General features: G+C 31.5%; 1 protein-coding gene across 1 annotated transcript; it reads left to right on the top strand.

Moving 5' to 3' along the window:
- Positions 1 to 1,202: 1,202 nt before the first annotated feature.
- On the top strand, positions 1,203 to 19,490 carry LOC126891604 (tubulin alpha chain-like). The gene is given in 2 exon segments (XM_050660785.1): positions 1,203 to 1,226; positions 19,029 to 19,490. Coding segments are annotated over 2 exon segments (486 nt in total).
- Positions 19,491 to 21,947: the final 2,457 nt, after the last annotated feature.

Consider the following 21,947-nt stretch of genomic DNA (forward strand, 5'->3'; position numbering starts at 1 on the left):
TGGTCACACTAAATGGCCCTTCTTAAATATACAACATTTAACACATACAGCGATATATGCAACTAGTTAAACGACCATGCAGACTAGAGACATCTACTTAACGAATAACATACTCAGTACCTGATCTATTCGCTTACAAGATCGAGTTATTGTTATTATTTGGTGATGTTACAACGAGAAAGGATCAAAATGACGTTCGCTTTGAGTAAGTAATATTTTTTAATCTTATTTTAAAAGATATTAAAAATATTTTTGGAAAAATAGGATCTAGACGAATTTGTTTAAGACATATTTACACAATTTATTACAAAAGTATTCTATCAATTGTGTCAGAGCTGCTAGTATTTGATTGTGACCGTATGGTCACATAGGGATAACATGTGATAAATTATAGGTTACCTGTTTTTTTCTTTTTAGTCCTGGTTTTATATTAGAAAAAGCACTGACTATGTGATATGACGACGAAAATATAGAAAATGTAGAACATCGGTGTTTAGTTTTCCTCCAGACGTTCATGAGAGCACGGATGAAGAATCAGGCGATAAATATGGTGGTGGTTTAGTTGGCCATTTGTCTCATAGTCAATTATTGGCATCAGTTGAAATTCGAACAAATCGTAATGAAACTATGGAACAAGGAGAGGCAGCCTCTGTGTATGAACTAAAGACAAAATAACCTGATGAAGAGGGAGTCAAATAAATAATGAAAAAATAAAAAAAGTAGAATTTCTAAAGAACTGAGATCACGCAATGGATACAGTGTGATTTGATACATAATAAAAAAATTTAAAAACAAGAATGAGTCTGAAAATTATGAATTTCATAACAGAGTCCATTGCAATTCTTCAAATTATTTTTTTGTCAAAGATATGTTTGAACATATTTTACAAGAAATAAAAAAATTTGCTACGTTCAAGAATTTTCCAGTAACTTGCTACGGCATCAGTCCTCAAAGTTTAGTCAATAGGCACTCTAAGCAACAGAAGACAATTATTCAAGTACAAAGGCCTTTGATTATTGCAAAATATACTACATTCATGGGTTGCATGGATAGAATGGATGGAGATGTGGCACGATACAGAATTGGCATCAGAAGTAAAGGTGGTATTGGGCTCTTTTTACTTGGCTTTTAGATGTATGCCTACATAACGCGTGGGTACTTTATATAAGTTCTCAAAGGAAAGTTACGGAAATTGCGGAAATATGGAGTTCCACCTAGTTGTCCTGGTAAGCCTACGGTAAGCAGGAATGGTCTGTCAAGAATGACAAACTTGAACATATTTTTGTTCCAGTCTCTAACGGTAAAACACGCAGGTGTGCTGGAGAAGGGTGTTCATCTATGATACATACACATGGTAAAAAATGTGATTTAGGACTTTGCATTGAGTGTTTTGGAGTAAACATTGAGTACTACATATTTCATACACAGGAGTAAATACGTAATGTATATAGGTAAGCTCCCTGTGTGACCATATGGTCACAGCATTTTTTTCTTATGTTTATAAAAAAAAATTAATAAAAACATATTTTTACGTTTATTTAGATTCATTCCATTGTCATCTGCAGTTATATTTATGAAAAAACATATTTATCGATATTCTGGTAGAAAATGGGTTTCTGGTAGATATGTCATAAAATTTGCATTTAAAAACCAATTCATTGATTAAATCTTAAGTGCCTTCCTGCTAGCGTTTAAAAGCTATATTGTGCTTCATTATTTTTCACAATAAAGATAATCTGTTTTCCATGTCAATTCCTATTCCGAATAAATATTTAGTACATAATATTTACATAAGAAAATCTGATCTCACACTCAAAATTTAGCGAAATTGATAACCATGTATAAAAATTGAAACCATCTTGTTCTGTTCGTACTGGTTTAAAATTTGCCATTGACGGGTTGATTATTTAATAGGATTGGTTAAAAAAGAAGAGAGAGAGAACGTTTGCTGGGGGGAAAGGTAACTTTGGTTTGATTGGTAAGATTGAGTCAACTAAATTAGTTAAAAACGGTCAAATATCCTATGAAAAAGCCGTGTTACTACTTACCCCTGTTACAACAAGCCCCTTGTTCCCCTATAACATTTTCGATAGCGAATAAATCGAAAAATATTAATTTTATCAAAAAAAATGTATAGAACGTTTTTCGTTTAGAATGAATCTTTTTACCAACTTTTGTGGTCAAAATATCATAAAAAACTTCCACCCCCGAGACGGGGTGGTAACCACCCCCATGATAAAAGCGCCTTTCGGTCTCATATAGATTTGGATCCTTGGACTATCAACTACTTATTCTCAAATTTTCAAGCAAATCGATCCATTCTGTAAAAATTGCGAGGTTTTGTCCTATTTTAACCTTCATTACTTGGACTAAATAAATATATTCTGGTTTCTAGTTACAATAGCTTAGCTTTAGAAATAAGTACTTTTTAACCTTTAACTACCCGCGCATCAAGTTATAGCATAACTACACGGGTGGCGTACTTTATACGCCACAAGAAAATACACTTAAAAACAGCGGAATTGTTTTTTTTTTTTGAAAAAATACACTTAGTTGTTTGTTATAAACCTTATTCGGCATCAGTGAATACTTGGAGTTCCTTTTCAGTAAGCCAATTGGGATTTATAACTGGAACCATGGAATAACTGGATTCCATGATAAATAAAATTAATAATAATTTTTTTTAAATGTGATTTTTTACAGGAGAAAAAGTATTGTTCACAAAGAAAAATATATTTTGTGACATAATGACTAAAAAACAATTGAAATATGTACTTATATTACGACTTATATTAATATAATCGTGGGGTATATTGTTCACCACCGGACACAACAAATAATGAAATGTAAATTACGATCTTCCCAGAACGCCGATTATAACGAAACTAAAACCATATTGTAAAGCACATTCCAGTGATAGGTTGCTTAGAGCATAGCCACCTTTACTTTACAAGCCATGAAGAGAAAAAGGCAACGTCGCAATTGATGACGTCCGTAGTCCGACTTTCGAACTACCGCTTTCGAAACTACGATTTTAAAGTACAAATTCTGGTAAAATTTATAGTATTTTTTGAGTCGAATAAGAAAATATTATTAATTAGAAGTTTGTACAAAATAATATTAAAAGTAATTCCTTGTAAGTAACGTTTATTATACAAAAAAAGCAATAACAAGAATATAAACGGGATTCATTTTTTTCGAATCCTAAGAAAACTAATAAGTATTTTTGAAAAATTTAAATGCAGAATGAAAGATTACGTTAGGACCGAGGGCCGAAAGTCCCTGAAAACTTCTATGTTTATTTTAATAAGTTACAGGGGTGAAAAATTAAGAAAATTTAATGTGAATTTTAGTTTCAAATATGTCATTAAAAAAACATTTTATTCATTCTAAGGGACTTTCTGCCCTCGGCAATAAAGTAATCTTTCATTCTGAGTTTAAATTTTTCAAAAATACTTACTAGTTTTCTCAGGATTCGAAAAAAATGATTACATTTAAAATACAGGCGTCAAAATTTTACATTTTGTTCCTTTCCACTTAAAGTTTGTCGCACTTATTTAGAAACACCCTGAATTGATAAAGAACAAATCTAGTTGTTAAACATAAGCGAATTAATCAAAAAAACATAATGTTAAGAAAACCGGAGTCTATAGTTGGGTTTTAATTTCAGTATTTTATAAATGCCCGGTACACCATAAAAATTTACCTGGTTAGCAACAATATTATTACAGCGGTATTGTAAAAGAATTAGGCTATAACTTATTAAAAAATCACTTAAATCTGCCAACAGATTTAGGAAATATAAGACATTAAAAATGACAACATTTTTAAGTGGACGGATTTCTATATGCACGCAAGTTTATATAAAAATATATTATATTGAACTAAAATCATCTTAATAACATACCTTTAAATGTTCTTTATAATTTGGAGCACGAAATATTGTAAAATATTTCAGTTTCTCTGTAAATACAGTGAAAATTATTTAAAAACAAATGAGAACTGTCAGAATTAATCGGTCTACCAATAGATGTTGCCAAATTTCAACTTCATGGCTTGTTAAGTAAAGGTGGCTATGGTTAGAGGGATAAGCAAGGTCAAAAATTAAATTTTTAAATACTTATATTTGCAGTAGAATTCTTATATCTGGCGTACAAAATACGCCAGCGCGTGTAGTTAAGGGTTAAAAATGTTTTTTTTTTATTTTTACAATATAATAAGGATTTAATCAAAATAATAAAATTGAAACATATCTACACCAGAACACCCCCTCCCTGTACTGATTACCTCCCCAACTTGAACATCAGACACGTCTCACTTGTTTCAATTCTCGATGTCAATGTTATTTTGACAAGCAGGTGCAGTCATATCATATCTTGAAGGTACAAAGGGGCTATTCTCCCTAACAAGCAGGTTAATATTTTTATCCCTTCGTATCTAAGCAAGGACAAAACGCTTAACAGGCGTAGATATAGGCCCGTTTTAAAACCCTGATAATGATTTTGAAAGAGAGGACGAAAATTTTGTTTGATACACGTGCGTAGCATTAGAGTTGCGATTCTTTTTGGACGCGCTCATATAGAAAATTGGTCGCGGGTATTATGAATTGCCATTTTTAATACTACCGCATAAATAAGTATTAAATGATAATGATATACCTAATAGTTTCATAAGTAGTGACCCTAATATAGATGAATTAAGAGGTTACATTATAGCGCGTCATCAATATATATTTTTTAGGAAGTTCTCCGAACTTTCAACATTGCGTCGGCAGTACGACAGTGACACTATACTATGAAAAACGAAGGCACACTATTGTGATAACAATAATTATTATACTCAAAGACGCGCTAAATGTTGCCAAGTCAGTCAAGTTCGATTTCTTATTATAGATAATCGATTTTCGTAATTCCAATGTCACACAAAATCTAGGCATGGGTTAAAAAATTTACTTGGAGAAATTGTATTTTTTGTTCTTCTTAATGACGGTACATACCCGTTTTTTTTTAATATTTCATTTAATTTTTTCCATATACTAACATATTTCTCAAATTGGGCTCTGTACTGTCATTCTTTACTATATTACGTATGTGTGCAAAATATCTCGACAAAATATTCAAAATGGTTTTAATTATTTTACCTACATACAGAGTGAGTCTGTAATGTGGAATAAATTCAATATCTCAAATACTAATCGTTGTTTTGAAAAATGCTCAGACCCGTCGATTAGTATTTCAAATTGTCTTTTTTGACATACAATAATAATGTATACAGGGTGTCCCAATTTAGAGGTATGACGCCATCGTTGATTTTCTTAATGGGCAACACTGTCATTTTGACAGCTATTTTGACAGGGTGTGTAAATTTATACATAACTGCAAAATATCTAATTTTTATTCTCTACCCTTTACAAGATAATAAAAAATAACAAAGTTATGTCTGTCATTTGGAATAAATTCAATAATTCCAATACTAATTGTTATTTTGAAAAATTCTCAGAAACTTCGATTAGCATTTCAAATTGTCATTTTTGACATACAATAATAATGTATACCGGGTGTACAATTTAGAGATATAACGTCAACGTTGATTTTCGTAAACGGCAACACTCTCATTTTGATAGCTATTTTGATAGGGTGTGTAAAGTTATACATAACTGCAAAATTTCAAATATTTATTCCCTACCATTTACAAGATAATAAAAAATAACAAAGTTATGAAAAACAAGTAATCAAATAATAATTGAATTTAATTATTTTCATTAAGCAAATGCTCATAATGTTGCCCTCAATTATTGTCAAATAGTCAACGGCCAACATTATGAGCATTTGCTTAAGTGAAATAATTAAATTCAATTATTATTTGATTACTTGTTTTTCATAACTTTGTTATTTTTAATTATCTTGCAAATGGTAAAGACTAAAAATTTGATATTTTGCAGTTATGTATAACTTTACACACCCTATCAAAATAGCTATCAAATGAGAGTGTTCCATTTAAGAAAATCAACGATGATACCATATCTCTAAATTGGGACATCCCGTGTACATTATTATTGTATGCCAAAAAGGACAATTTGAAATACTAATCGACGGGTCTGAGCAATTTTCAAAAAAACAATTAGTATTTGAGATATTGAATTTATCCCAAATTACAGACTCACTCTATATTATATACCTATTGTAACTCGGTTTTAGTCACTCCTATATTCTTATTTGGTACGATTTAGTTACATTATTCAAGTACATAATGTAGTAAATTACTTTGGACTGGCCTACATACAGCAATGTACATTATGTTTAAAAACCCATTTGTGTTTTTTATTTATTTGTTTTCGAATTTACCCAGGCTGTATATTTATTTCAATATTAAAATTGTATTAAGTTATAAGTATAGTACTTCGTGGTTAAATCTAATGAAAAGCTTATTAGGATTAGAGATGGGATTTAACAGTTGGTTATTTTGTATCTACCTACTGATATAACCATAATCACAATTTTGATTCTGTGTCCCCCTTTTAAATGCACAACAATACTTTACAATTTATTCAGTCGCATATTTTTTGTAATGGAAAAATAACTGCGAGATAAATTAACGAGAACAACCAAAACTGATAAACTTACGGCCGGTTTCACAAAGTAAAGTTAAGTTTTGGTTAAGAGATAACCAGAGGTCCCCCAATTATAATATCTGGTTATCTCGGTTATCTGGTAAACTCTGGTTATCTCTTAAATTTACTTTGTGAAACCGGTCGTTAGAGGTAAACATCTGTATTGGTTAAATAGCAATTTTTACATAATATCTCTTAGAAAAATTGATAAGGTAATTAAAGAAAGATAGCTAAATTCTATACTCTTTTATTTGAGTATTTGCCTTCGAAAGGACTATGTATTTGTTCATAGAAAGGACTATATATTAGATATAGAATGTACCATATAAAAACAACAGAATTTGATAAATTTTATACAAGAAAACAAGAGACATTTATGAGAGAAACAATTAGATACGCAACAAATAAATTAAAATTTGGTAATAAAAATTATGTATTTTATGCGGTACTTTTGGTACACACTGTATACCTATAGAAGCTTACATATAGCTTACTTAAAAAATATATAGAAAAGTTTAATTATAGAGGAAGCAAATGAAAAAATAAACAAACTATAAATTCGCAAAAAAAATAAAAGTTGTAAACAGCTATTAAAAGAATAAAAATAAAAAACTCTACTAAAATAAAAAAAAAACATTAAAAAACAAGCGATTTTCATAACCTTACAAAAAATAAACAATTAAATCATTTATAATAGGCGTAAAAAATAAAAGGTGAATTAACTTTATATCTGTAGAACACTTTTGTTGTTATATTCGGTCGTACTAGCAATTGGTATATTTTCGTATATTTTCGAAAAATATACGAAAAAATACTGAGCAAAAAAATAATCGGAAAAATTGACAGCACACTAGAGGAATCACAAAGCGGTTTCAGAAAAGGCAGAAGCACACAGGATCATATATATTTACAATCAAGCAAATAATAGAAAAATATCAGCAACAGGAAAAAATGTATATGGCTTACATAGATCTTGAAAAGACTTTGGTCACGGTACCAAGGCAAAAATTATGGGAAATATTAGAGAAGAGAGGCATAAGTAACAAAATGATAAGGGTAATAAAGAACATTTACAATAATGTGAATTATATCATCAGCCAAAACAGAACATCAAAACCATTTACTACAAACGAGGGACTGAGACAAGGAGGAGGATTAAGTCCAACACTATTTATAATTTACATGGATGAGATAATTAAAGAATGTAAAGTAAAAGTGAAAAAAATGCATGTGGGTTATAGAAATTTAAGAAGAGTAGACATTTCAGAAGGAGCATTCGCCGATGACGTCGTCATATTGGCCGAAAATGAGAAACAACTACAAAGAAATATAGAAATATCTAATGAAACACTAAAAAAATATGGAATGACACTTAATAAAAATAAAACAAAAGTTATGGTCATGGGGAAAAAGAAGAAGAAGAAAAGATAAACATAAAAGTAGAAGAAGTAAATATAGAACAAGCACGAACATTCAAATACTTAGGAGTAGAATTAGAAGACAACGGAAGACAGGAAACAGAAATTAATAACAGAATTCAAAAAACAATGAACCTATACCACGCAATGAGCAATCAATTCATAAATAAAAAAGAAATAACACGAAAAACAAAAATTAATGTGTTCAAGTCAATATTATACAGACCTGTATTAACCTTTGGTTGCGAGTCATGTGTACTAACAGAACGACAAAAGAGTAAAATACAGGCAGTAGAAATGAAATACATACCTTAGACGAATTCGAGGAGTTACCAAAAGAGATAGACTACAAAACACTCAAAATAAGAGAAGATTTGGAAATCGAGTCAACAACTATCTGAGGAGATGGATTGACTGCTCATCCGCAAAAATCTTTTGTGAAGCGGTTTTCAAAGCCGAAATTTCTAACCTTCGAAAGGAGGGGGAGCAATCAGAAGAATAAGATTTTTGGATTTGTTGTTTTGCCCTTCACTCAACTAAAATTATATGATTTGAGAATTTTTTCTTCTTCTTCTTCTTCTTTTATATAGGCAGTACTGCCTGTTTTTCTTCAACGGTGCCTTTCATTCTGCCCCCTTTGTCGTTTAGGCCGTTTTACTGGCTTTAATTATTTGGTCTTTTACCTCTTCTTCGATATTGTTGTCGGCTGATAGATTAATTCCCAGATATTTGAAAGTCATTACTTGTTGTATAATTTGATTGTCTAACTCCAATTTGCATCTTATTGGTTCTTTGGCAATTACTAAGCTTTTTGTTTTTTGGGCTGATATTTTCATATTCATTTCTTTGGCGTTAATGTTGAACTCGTCCAATAATAATCTTTGTAGGTCGTCTTCGCACTCTGCTACTAACACGGTGTCATCAGCGTAACAGAGTATATTTATCTCTCTATTGCCCATTTTTTTCCATAGAAGAGAATTTTTTCCATACCATAAACTCTGCTTAAAGATTTTATTACAAATCACTGATATTCAAATTGCACATGAACAAAAAATATCAATAAATTAAACGTCACGGTGTCTCTCATCTCTCTTACATTGTATGTACTTACTTTTTACATAGATAACTAGATAAAATTGACGCGAGAGGAATGTTGGGTTCACTTCCGTGCTACAATTATTAAATACATGTATAGCTTTACAGATAACTACCATGAGGCTGTAGTTAAGAAAACAGTTTTTTTCTTTAAACACACGCAGCAATTTAACGCCAAATAAAAGTAATTAATAAATACAGTAATCACGATACGAAGACTTATGTATATTATAAAATAAAATAAAAATGTATACCATTTTTATTCAGTTGCAATGCGGAGGCAAAACTGTTATATTTTTCACTTAGTACAGAGAGCGCAAACCAGCACTCTAAATCGACGATTTTCGACTCTTTTTGGAGTCATCATCAGAGAGGTAGGTCTGCTGTTCTCTGCCCCAAGTGACAAACGCTGAGAGTGAGTCCTTGCACTGCAATTGACTTTATGGAGTAGGTGCCTAGCGACATCTGCTAAATGAAAGTCAAAGTTTTTCAACCTAATAAAAATATTAAAAAAACATTTTTAAAATATATTTAATTGAAAAACTTATTGGACTGTTTCCCTGGTGACACCTCCATGGCTTCTTAAAATTGCAATCCAGATGGATGCTGCAGTGAAGACAAGAGGGAATTCTAAAAAATACAATTCACAACTTTGACTACAGCTTATCAAAATCCAACGGAAAATGAACCTAGTTACTCTATAGGAGTAATACTAATAGAAAAATAAAAATGTATACCATTTTTATTCAGTTGCAACGCGAAGACTGAAACGGTTCAAAAGAACTCAGTCAATTTGCCTCATCCAGAAACCAAAAATCGTATATGTCATTGTTACATATTTTTGTCTCACCCTGTAGACATAAGACTATTGGTTCATATGCTAAGTAAATTCATTGAATTTATCTCTGTTCTAAAACACTAAAGGTAGGTCCTGATATATTTATATTTACGTACAGTTGAGCCCGCGAGTCTTTACCCGTGCGTCATCATTTAAAGCATACGAAATAAGTCGGAAATTTACTAAACGCAACGGCAAGTGGATATTATTCTGATCACGGGTTAGAGTATAAAATTTGACGTTATCAAATAAATAGAATGTCAAATTTAAGTTGTCCTTTAAAATATTGGTGCATAATTACAGCTACATTTGAAGTAGCTTAATAAATTATTTTATTATCATCGAATAATAAATAAATAAACAATTTATAAAAAAATTCAATAACATATTTTATTCACTTTGGCGGAGTGAAAAAAAATTCAGTAACATATTTTCTTTTTGTTATTTTATTCACTTTTATTCAATTGTGTCAACAATGAGGTTACCTTTGTATGTTGTCAAAATTTATCGCAAATAACATCAACTAATCAAACAATTTCTAACTCCAATATAAAATTTGTTGTGAAAACAACTTTTTGTATATTATAAAAAACTTCAAAATGCAAAAATTCGACAGAATAACAGCAACAAATTTAACAAACTGACAGCCACAAAAGTAAACAAACCAAAACGTCAGAAATTGTAATTAAAATATGTGAAGACATCCCCAATCGTCTTTCTTTGTACCTATATCTTTTCAATGCACTGAGTCTAAATTTTTCATAAAAATAACATGTGTCTTTACTTAATAACAGGCGGCAGCTGGTTTGTCATTAATTTCATGCGTGGAAGAGAATGATGCTAAATAAAAAGTATGTGTTTTATCTCGCCAGGTATTAACGACGCACGGGTAAAGACTCGCGGACTCAACTGTAAATGTGTTTGTATCTTATGATGACTATATATTTTTATTAACTTGTTACTTTAATTATTTTTTTTTGAAGTTTGATGTCTTTCATTTTCCTTTAATTATGGCGCCCCCCGAGCAATTGAGTTTCTATTATATTTATAAAATCTATTAAGAATCCACAACCCTAGATCTCTGAAGACTTAGAGCTACCGAGGTACTCCGTAAAGTTACGTAACACCAAGTATATTTTTATTTGGCCTTTGTTATCCACGCTGGGGCTGTTATACAAAAATGGCTTCCACCGTCGAGGCTTTGGAATTTGACGTGTTAATGTTACAAGACAAAACTGTTATATTTTTCATATAGTACAGAGAGCGCAAACCAGCACTCTTAATCGACGATTTTTGCCTCTTGTTGGAGGCATCATCAGAGAGGCGTAGGTTTGCTGGTCTCTGCCCCAAGTGACAAACGCTGAGAGTTAGTCCTTGCACTGCAACTGACTTTATCGAGTAGGTGCCTAGCGACATCTGCTAAATGAAAGTCAAAGTTTTTCAACCTAATAAAAATATTTATTAATGTTGTAAATATTAATAAAAATATTATTTATTAAACAATATTTATATTAGGTTGAAAAACTTTGACTTTTACTTTTACTTATATTATAATTACTGAATTGCAGATTATGTTAAGGTTTGAAAAAGTGAAATATTATTATGCATTAAATACTAATTTTATTCTACTCAGAGTTTTTTAGTTAGTATTTTATTCTATTAGATTATACTCTCGGGCAGTCTTTGCAATACTGGAGCCATTTTTTCAGAGGATGTTAGGCCAGAAAATACGAATAGTTTGGCCCCCTGACTCCGAAAATGACTGAAATTTAAAAAAATACATCAGTTTTCATTTATTACATCATATATAATGTATTATATGTATATATAATACTTGCCCGTCCAATCAAAATTTCAAATGACCCCCCTGAGGTTGTTATCCGTAGGCATTTATTAACAAAAATCTGCAGTTTGTTTGTAAGGGTTTTTGTCACTTTCCATATTCCTGGAATATTCGGATCTCTGTCTTTGTAGTGTACTGGCCAGACTTCTAAACAGAGTTGATCATACGTAATAATGCTTGTGGAGCTTTTCATATCCTCATACGAATATAGTCTTCTGTACTTGCGTTTTCTGTTATGACACTTCCAAGATAAGTAAAATTTTTCGCATCTTCAATCTGTATGTTGTTATTAGTAAATAGTATGTTGTTTCTCGCATTTATTTTCATGGATTTGGTTTTATTAATATTCATTTTCACACCTATTTTATTGGTTTCAAAGGAAAGTGTTTCCAATTGATCAGCCTCATCTTCTTTTGTCTATTTTTGGATCCTTTTTAACTGCTTTATTGTTTTCACCCAGTTTTGACAAAATGTGAAAACTTTGAATTATCCACGTCCGTCTGTCCGTACGGCTGTCTGTCCGTGAACACAACTCCTCCGTAATTATACCAGGTAGAATGACAAATTAGGTATCAAATGAAAGCTTATAGTCCAAGGATAGCATTAAAGGTGAGAAATTTTACCTAGGACTTCCGGTTTCAGAAATACAACCGGAAGTACTGTTTCAAAGTCACCGGAATAGTACAAGTGATATATTATTCAACGCGCCTTAGCAAGACGAGAACAAATAAATACTTCCGGTTTCATGACTCTCTGCCCGTCCGTCCGTCCGTCCGTCCGCGAATATAACTTCTACGTTATTAATACAGATATAATGACAAATGAGGTGTCGAATGAAAGCTTATAACCCAAGGACGGTATTAAAGATGAGAAATTTGGCCGCAGATTTCTGGTTTTTGAGTCACTGAAATAGTATAAGCGATATATTACTCAACGTTCTTTAGCAAGACGAGAATAAGTGTATAATTTTGGTTTTTATATCGTTTCCGGTTAAAAAGTTCTAACCGGAAGTGTCATATTATAGTCGCAGAAATAGTTCATGTGACATATTAATATTAGTATATTGAAAAGTCGAGCTTGAATCTTTAGGTCCGGATTTGAAGTCATTTCCGTTTAGACGATTATGACTAAAAGTTTAGTAAAAATATCTCAAAATTTGTAAAATATTATATCGATGAAAATATATGTAAATATTAATCGACGCAAAGTTACACGAAGATTTCAAATATCGACTTCTGGTTATACTTTCGATCTCTTTGGGTGAAAACCTAGGACTTACGAAGTCCAATTACTTGTTTATTATTTCAACTTGAAAATATCCTAATAGGACCATCTATAGTGGAAAAGATTTGATTTGTCAGATTATTATAAAATCATGAACGGTTAATACACATATAAGTATTTATATGGGATCGGTACTCACCGGAGGGACCGCAGACGTTCGGATACAATTAGCGTCTCTTTGCAAAGACAATGACGTCGACTTTGCAAAGTAACAAGACACTTACTCAACACACACACACACTACACATTATACCTGAGTTAGTGATAAGTTATACAATTACGTGGCTAAAGGTTCTAGTTTTAAACCAAGGCCAGAATCAGAGAAAAAAAAGGTATTTATAGCATAGCTAAAGAAGACTTTATAGAAAATGTAATTCATATTTCCTATTAATTTTTCATATTCATATCACCAATTAGGTTCCCCAATTAATATCATTTCGATTCCCCTTTTTAAATTAAATACTCTCACCACAGCTTCAACACGCTCTCCATCTATCGACGGCCTCAATTCTCATAATAAATCTGCGAAAATCTCACTCGCATCGGCTCAGCTCAACAACGCCCTCTATAAACCACGTGTTGTCATGTAATTATCATTTCAGGGCTGATAAAACGGTCAGGGGGTACCTTTGATGGTACGTTGCCGGGTGCCCCGAAACACTGGCCCCCGCAGAGACTGTCTGGGAGGCTGTACGTCTGTTTCGAATGTTATTGATAGATATTTATATTTCGATTTTGACCCTGAGGTCAGGCTTTATTTATTGAATATATCTGACAGTTGACAAGTGATTTTTGTTTATGTGATTACAGCCCCGTGGGTTTTCGTGATTCTTGGCGTTTTGTTATGCTTGTCTGGTTAATGGTTTTTGTTTTTGTGTCTGAGTACCGACGAAGTAATAACAAAGTATATAGGATGTGTCATTATTTAAAAGAGGTTCATTTTATAAGTTGTTCCCAAAAAATACTTGAAATACGATAATTTTCAGGAGGCATGTTAGAGATGTCAAAAATCTAATCCAAATTAATATTTCACTATGTACAAAAACATATAAAAATTATAGACCGAAAGGAAAAAATCGACAAAAAACGAAAATTGTTTAGGGATTTACTACTCAATAAAACTAGAAAAAAGTGAGGAAGTAAAAATATAGGGCAATCATTAAAGTAACCCACTGAAGGCATAATAAAATTAAAAAAGCAACTCTTCTAACTATATGAGTAATTTTGCTGTTAGTCCAGGGTAATAAGGTTTTTTCCATGACACTTGAACAGCCAGGGTACTGAAGCAGTTTTTCGACAGGTAATACCTATAAGAGCAAATTGTAACTATTTTCTGCGTAAGATCTGGCGGCCATTTTTATTTATAAACAATTAAGTGTCAAAAATGGCATTTTTCACTTTTTTTTTTCAAATCAATGGAAAACAGGGAAACTTATGGTTTTTTTAGTGCAAATATCTTCGAGATTATGGAAAAAGCTTTAAAATGACGTATTACAAAGTTTGATATAGTAATTTATTGTTAATATAATTGCAAAAAAAGTTCAAAATGGCAAAAAAAATATTTTCGCAATAACTGTTGTAAAAATTAGTGTACAGCTTTAAAATTTTTGTCAAATAAGGGTTCTTTGCTGCTTAACATGTGATAAAAATTTCAAAGCAATTAGTTTAATTGTTTAAATTTTATTCAAATTTTTTATACCAGAGAGCATTTTTTTTGCAATAACATACATAAGTCAGAAGAAAATAACGTTACAACCATTCCACAGGTGTCAAATGAAAGAGCATGAGCTATATTTTCAACTTGGTTTAAAAAAGTGAATAAAAAATGCATTTATTAGTAATAAATAATTATATGCCAAAGTATCGTAAATCTTTCCTTATAAACTTTTTATTTTTTATATAAGAAATAATACATATTTATTACAATTTTTTATCAATTATAATATAGATAACATTACTTGGTAGTTGTGCACTGTAAAAAAGTTAATTTTTTTAAAAAAAGTTATTTAAAAAGTTTATAAAGAAAAATTGACGATACTTCTGCATAATTATTTATTACTAATAAATGCATTTTTTGTTCACTTTTTATACCATGTTAAAAATATAACTCATGCTCTTTCATTTGACACCTGTGGAATGGTTCTAACGTCATTTTTTTCTGACTTATGTTATCGCAAAAAAATGCTCTCTGGGATAAACAATTTGAATAAAATTTATATAATTAAATGAATCGCTTTGAAATTTTTATCACATATTAAGCACCAAAGAATCCTCATTTGACAAAAATTTCTAAGCTGTAAACTAATTTTTACAACAGGTATTGGCAAAATATTTTTTTTGCAATTCCGACCTTTTTTCGCAATTATATTAACAATAAATGAGTATATCAAACTTTGTAACACGTCATTTTAAAGCTTTTTCCATAATCTCGAAGATATTTTTACTAAAAAAGTCATAAGTTTCACTGTTTTCCGTTGATTTAAAGAAAAGGGGAAAGTCCCATTTTTTGACAGTTAATTGTTTATAAATAAAAATTGCCGCCAGACCCTACGCAGGAAATAGTTATAATTTGTTCCTATAGCTATTACCTGTCGAAAAAAACGCTTCAGTACCCTGGCTGCTGAAGTGTCACGAACAGGGTATATTTTTGTCGTATTACCCTGGCCTATATGCTCGGTTTACTTGCTTATAGTGCTTAGTATTCCTTGTTATTTTTCGATCTTTCTATATTTTAATTAATTTAGCTTCTGAGGAGCTATCACCATTGTAGCTATCAGGGAGCCCAAGTATACAAATCTATCTAATACTTCAAAATTTGCCATTTGCTGTGCTCTAGCTAATGTGCATAGATTATTATTTGCCCGGTCTCCGATTATTATTTTTGGTTACATCTTGTTTCTTTAGTGTTTACTACTGTTCTAGTTTTTTTATTAGAAATAGTCATGTTAAATTATTTTGCTCTTGTATTAAATCTGTGAACTAATCCTCGAAGTAGAAACTAGTAGCTCCATGATAGCTGATACATTCAGGTTAATTCTTGTTGTCATTTTGTATGATCCCTCTCTAATTTGACTTTTGTTGTTTTTAAAGTTTTGTCCAATATGTATGTGTCATTGATGAAAAAGCTGGTGATATCGAAACTAACTAGCATACTGTTCTGATTGTAATCCATTTCTGCTAGTTTTTTCAAGAATAATTGTGAGTTTTTGGTAAATGTTCTGTTGTGTAGTAAAGGCTGTTATACGCCCTGAGCTTCGCTGGTATCACCACCTACACCTACCTAGCGGATTACTAGTAGAACTTTCGTTGGAAATTTCGCTGGAAAGAGAAAAGTGTTGCCTATCCTCTGTGAGTTTCGCTGGTATGGCTGGTATCGCCATCTAGCGGATGACTTACTGTTTCGGACGAAAATTTAAAGAGGAAAGGAGAAAAGCAAATAATAATTGTTTCAAACTTTTTATTTAATTCTTATCGGGTAATATTTACAACGTAAAGAAGTAATTGGATTGTAATCGATAATTAATATCAGTAAGTACAGATTTTATTATTCATTATGATTATTTTTAAGATTTTGCTTATCGTTTTGAAGTTTATGTTGACAGATAATATTAGAAAAAATTTATTCTGCAAAAAAGTATAATAATTTAATATAATACGTCTAGATCCCGAGTATGAAAAAAAAGTTTGAAAATTTGTTAATAGCTTAAGGGTGTCTAGTCGGACAAACTTTGATATATTGGAACACTGGAACAGGGGAAGTTTTAATTGTGGAACAGGTTAAAAATTTGGAGCGGTCAGACTACGAAAACGTCACATGTATTTTGTCCGACAGAACTTCCAATTGATTTGTTACCCTTTCATTAAACTCTCATGCAAAAATCAGGCTGCCATTTATCACCAAATGGGCATTATAATGAGTGGAACACGTAGAACATGTCAAATGACATGAATTAAGGCAGGTGATAAATAGCAGTCTGATTTTTGCACGAGAGTTTAATGAAAGGGTAACAAATCAATTGGAAGTTCTGTCGGACAAAATACATGTGACGTTTTCGTGGTCTGACCGCTCCAAATTTTTAACCTATCCACAATTAAAACTTCCCCTGTTCCAGTGTTCGCATATATCAAAGTTTGTCCGACTACACACCCTTAAGGGTGTATAGGATGGATCCAGACCTAAAATTATAGTATAATATTTCTTAAATATTAAATTATGCATTTATTGCCCTTAAATAATTAATTAGGAGCGTAAGCGTAAAATTTCGGGCCAAATATTTTTAAATACATTACCTTTTTTCGAATCCTGAGAGAACCAATAAGTATATTTGAAAAATTTACACGCAGAACGCAGAATGAAAGACTACATTGTTATCGGGGTCAAAAGTCCCTGAAAATTTCTGTTTATTTTAATCAGTTACAGGGGTGAAAAAAAGAGAAAATTTAGTGTGATTTTTAATTTTAAATATCTCGTTCAAAAGAAACTTTTTGTTTATTCTAAGGAACTTTCGGCCTGTTAAATGAGACGCAACTCTTAATTTTAATTATCCCCTCTACATCGAGCTCAGAGCGGGTAGGTATGTCTAGTTTAAGAGGAACTTTGACAGTCCACTGCAAGAATAACTCATGCTGCTGCAAATTGGTCTGAGGGGTACATTTTTTGCGAATTTTAGGGACTCCGTATAGGTGTGTGGTGTGGTGTCCTGGTGTTGTGTGGTAGTAGTGTGCTTCTCCGGTATTCTTAGCTTTGTTTAAATTTGTGCAGTGTATATTTTGTATTCCAGTGATTTGGTTGGATCCTTTTTTAGTTTTGTGGAAGAGGGAGCGTTCAAGTATTACGTAACGCGATTTTTGAAGATTTTTAACCCCTTCCCCCTACGTAACGCACTCTTATGGGAGTTTAACTATTGCGTAACGCAATTTTTGAAGATTTTTGACCCCCCCAACCTGCGTTACGTAATACTTGAACGGTCCCAGTCCCATTAGTGACCATACTTGAATTTTCTCCTGGAATTGACTTTTGTCCATAATTATAGTTGCTGTAAGCCTTGTCAGCTGATAATATTATTATGAATATATTGTACATCATGTTCTTTTAAATTCCTCTGTTCTAACATTTGCTTGTGATTATATGATTTTCCGCAATTCTTTTTTGCACAGTACTCTCTTTTCTTTTTTTTTTCGTGTATTGGTAGTTCTTGACAGACTTTCTTAAGAGCACTAATTGTTTCTAATTTTGGAACTGATTTAGACCTTTTGAGAGCATCAGATTCTCTGTTGCGTTCAACTGTCTTTTGGATAGATTGAAAACTGTTGTGCTGTTTGCATTGTGCCTTGCTTGGTCATTGTATTTGGTGAGAGTGAAAGACCTGGATAGTATTAAATTGGAATCTAAACCTGACAAATCAATTCTTTTAGGATAAAAGATTCCTTTAATTTTTTTCTCGTAAAAAATCTGTATTAAATATATCAGAATTAAAGATCTTGTCACAGAAAAGGGATTATTGTGAAGATCGAATATTGTGTATTTTTTAAAAGATAAAATAATTCTCAGTCGACAGGATCTACTAGGTATAAAAACAAATTTAAATACTACGTTTTATTTTATAATACCACATATAAATTTAATTATATTTATGTTTTATTATATCCCAAAAATAATTAAAACAAAAGGCAATCCATTCACTGAAGTGGAAGTGTTCTACAAAAAAAAAACCCAAAGCGTGGCCAAAATGAACAAAAATTGTTTTCCCATCAACTTCATCACCACTAATCACATCCATCAAACTCTCGTAACGAATCCAATTTTCACAAAAAGTTGAGGGCATTAAAACATGCTCTAGCCCAACGTGCTCGAACTATTGATGAGAGCACAGATATTATGATCTGAGTAAAATGAAAAGTAACATGTTAAAATAAGCTTTGCCAAACTGAAAATTGAAGAAGTTTGAAAATGGAACAAAGAAACCTCAACAACAGAAAGGTAAAAAAACTGATACAGGGAGGGAGGTAGGCAAACTTTCTGTAGCTGAAATCACGAATACCTGTTTTGAACTTGCTAACCAGAGGGTAAAATGCGATCCAAGCCATGATACATCTATGGCTTGTTGTATGATATACAGAGAGGATGTTGTACCAAAGGATGTAAATTCTGCTGTTGCAACAACTAAGACCAAACGTACCATCCAATTTGTACACTGGTGTCCAACTGATTTTAAAGTAGGTACCTATCAACTACGAACTGTTGTACCTGGAGTTGATTTGTCTGAAGCACAATGTGCTGCATTCATGTTGTCCAACATTATAGCTATTGCTAAAGCCTTGGCAAGATTAGACTTCAAATTTGATCTTATGTATGCCAAGAGAACTTTCGTCCACTGACACGTAGGAGAGGGTATTGAATAAGGTGAATTATCTGAAGTTCGTGACAATTTGGCTGCTTTAGACTCAGATTATTAAGAAGTTGCTGTGGATTCTGGAGAAGGTGAGAATGAAGGAGCTAAAGTATATTAAATTGAACTATAAACTTGTTTTAAGACAAAAAATATAAAAAAATACCTAAATCATCAGTTGCCAATAACCATTCAACATGTGAACATCTCAATTTGGGGTCAGATGGTACCCTGAATTTATAAAAAATATGGTGTATTTTTTTATCAGATTTATTATTCTCAGTCGGCAAAATGTACTATAAAACAATACGCCAGTCAATGGGAGCAAGACAGGATATTACCTCCGAATTATATCCTACTGCATGGATTTTAATGAAATTTTGGGCCTAGCCTCTACTTATCTACTAATTCAAAGTCTACCCTATGCCGATGTGTGCTTTTATGTTGGGGGTGGTTCCCACTCCTTTTTAGGGGTGGAAAAATTTTTGGTTAGAATTACCACGGAATTCGCTAAAGAACCTAATTCTAAGCAAAAACTTTTCTATAATTTTTTTTTGAAAACTCGATACTTTTTGAGATATTCGTGGTTGAAAATTGGCCATTTTCATTTAGACAAAATACCTTTTCGAACGGTTTTTTGCTAATACCCTAAAAACTATGCGTCTAACTAAAAAAACTATATTAAACATTTTTGTAGGTTATAAAGAAACAAAGAGACACTTGCCTTCATAAATCTTCTAGTTATAATACAAAAAGTGATATGGTACGTGAAAATAGTTTGTTTTTTAGTACATTCTCAAATTGCTGTATTCAACTTGAAATTACAGAGAAAAGGTCAACTTTAGGTGTATAATGCTACTAATACCTTTTGTAGTGCTTGAAAAATTAGAGGTCCATTACATTAAAACTAAGCGAGATATGCTGCAAACAAAAGAAAACATGAGAAGTAATTTTAACCCCCATCCACCAAAATGTAAATGCATCGTTTTCCTTCTACAATATTTTTTATTATAGTGCTATTTCTATGCTTAAAATGTTGGACGGGTTTAAAAGGAATGGGTTTTGAAAAAAAAAGGTCAAATTATAGAGCGCATTTTTAAATTTTCTTAAAAATCTTCCTTTTTCTCCATGTAACTTGAAAATGATGAGAGATACAGTAATGAAAAATGAAAAAGAAATTTATATCTGAAAAAGCCCTACATTTTTGTGTAATATCTTTTTTTCGTATCTCTTATCTTTTTCGAGTTACATGGAGGAAAAGAAGATGTTTAAGAAAATTTAAAAATGCGCTCTATAATTTAATCTTATTTTTTTCAAAAACCGTTCATTTTAATCCAGTCTAACTTTTTGAACATAGAAATAACACTATAGTAAAAAGTATTGTAGAAGCAAATCGATGTATTTAAGTTCTGATGGATGAGGGTTAAAGATACTTCTCATTTCTTCTTAAAATACATTAGTCATCAACTTTTTTGCAGAATATCTCGCTTAGTTTTAACGAGATCGACATTTAGTATTGCTCATTTAAAGGTCTTTTCAAGCCCTACAAAAGTTATTAGTATCATTATACCCTTAAAATCGACAGTTTCTCTGTTATTTCAAGTTGAATAAACCGATTTGAGCATGCAGCAAAAAAACAAACTCTTCTTGCCTACCTTACCCCTCCTAATAGTATTTTAACTGGAAGATTTATGAAGGAACAAATCGCTTTGTTTTTTTATAACCTGCAGAAATATTTTATATAGTCTTTGAAGTTATACTTCTTTGGGCGCGATTGAGGGTAAAATTTCATAATACTGCGCGCATGCTCACACAGACAGTATGGCGTTTAGTTGCTAAATCTTTCTAGTTATGTATAAATATATCAGTGCAATAAAAGGTGTGAAAAGAATATATTAGTGTTTTTAGTAAATATATTTATTATAATTTTTGTGTCTTTTGATTTGTCTTCCTCAGACGTAAGATGAGTACACTGGAACGTCAATAATCCGGATTAATTGGGACCGGACCCCATGCGGATTATCAAATTATCCGGATTATCAAAATTACCTCAAAAAAAGGCCAGTATACACATTAAAGTACAACAAACGTTTTAAAATTTTATGTTTTCTCTTGTACAGTAAAGTGTCTAGAGGTGAAATTAATCAAGCATTTTTTTATGTTTAAACACTGTATTGTAATTAATTTATAATAGCAGCATGTGTACAGTAAAAACATCACACTATTTGGGCTTTTAAAAAAATGTGTAAAATATTTTTGAACTGCTGTAGAGGTTCGTTTTTCGCAGCTAAGTTCTTAATTTACTTTAAAAGAATCAGATATTTTTGCTAGATACAAATCCGGATTATTGACGGTCCGGATTTTTGGCGTCCGGATTATCGACGTTCTACTGTATTATTAAAACATTTTATTGTATATTTATTATAATCTTTAATCTTTATAATATTTAACTGCAGTTTAAAGCAACTTA

The sequence above is a fragment of the Diabrotica virgifera genome, chromosome 9 (genome assembly GCF_917563875.1).
Source record: "Diabrotica virgifera virgifera chromosome 9, PGI_DIABVI_V3a".
In the NCBI taxonomy this organism is placed as follows: Eukaryota; Metazoa; Arthropoda; class Insecta; order Coleoptera; family Chrysomelidae; genus Diabrotica; species Diabrotica virgifera.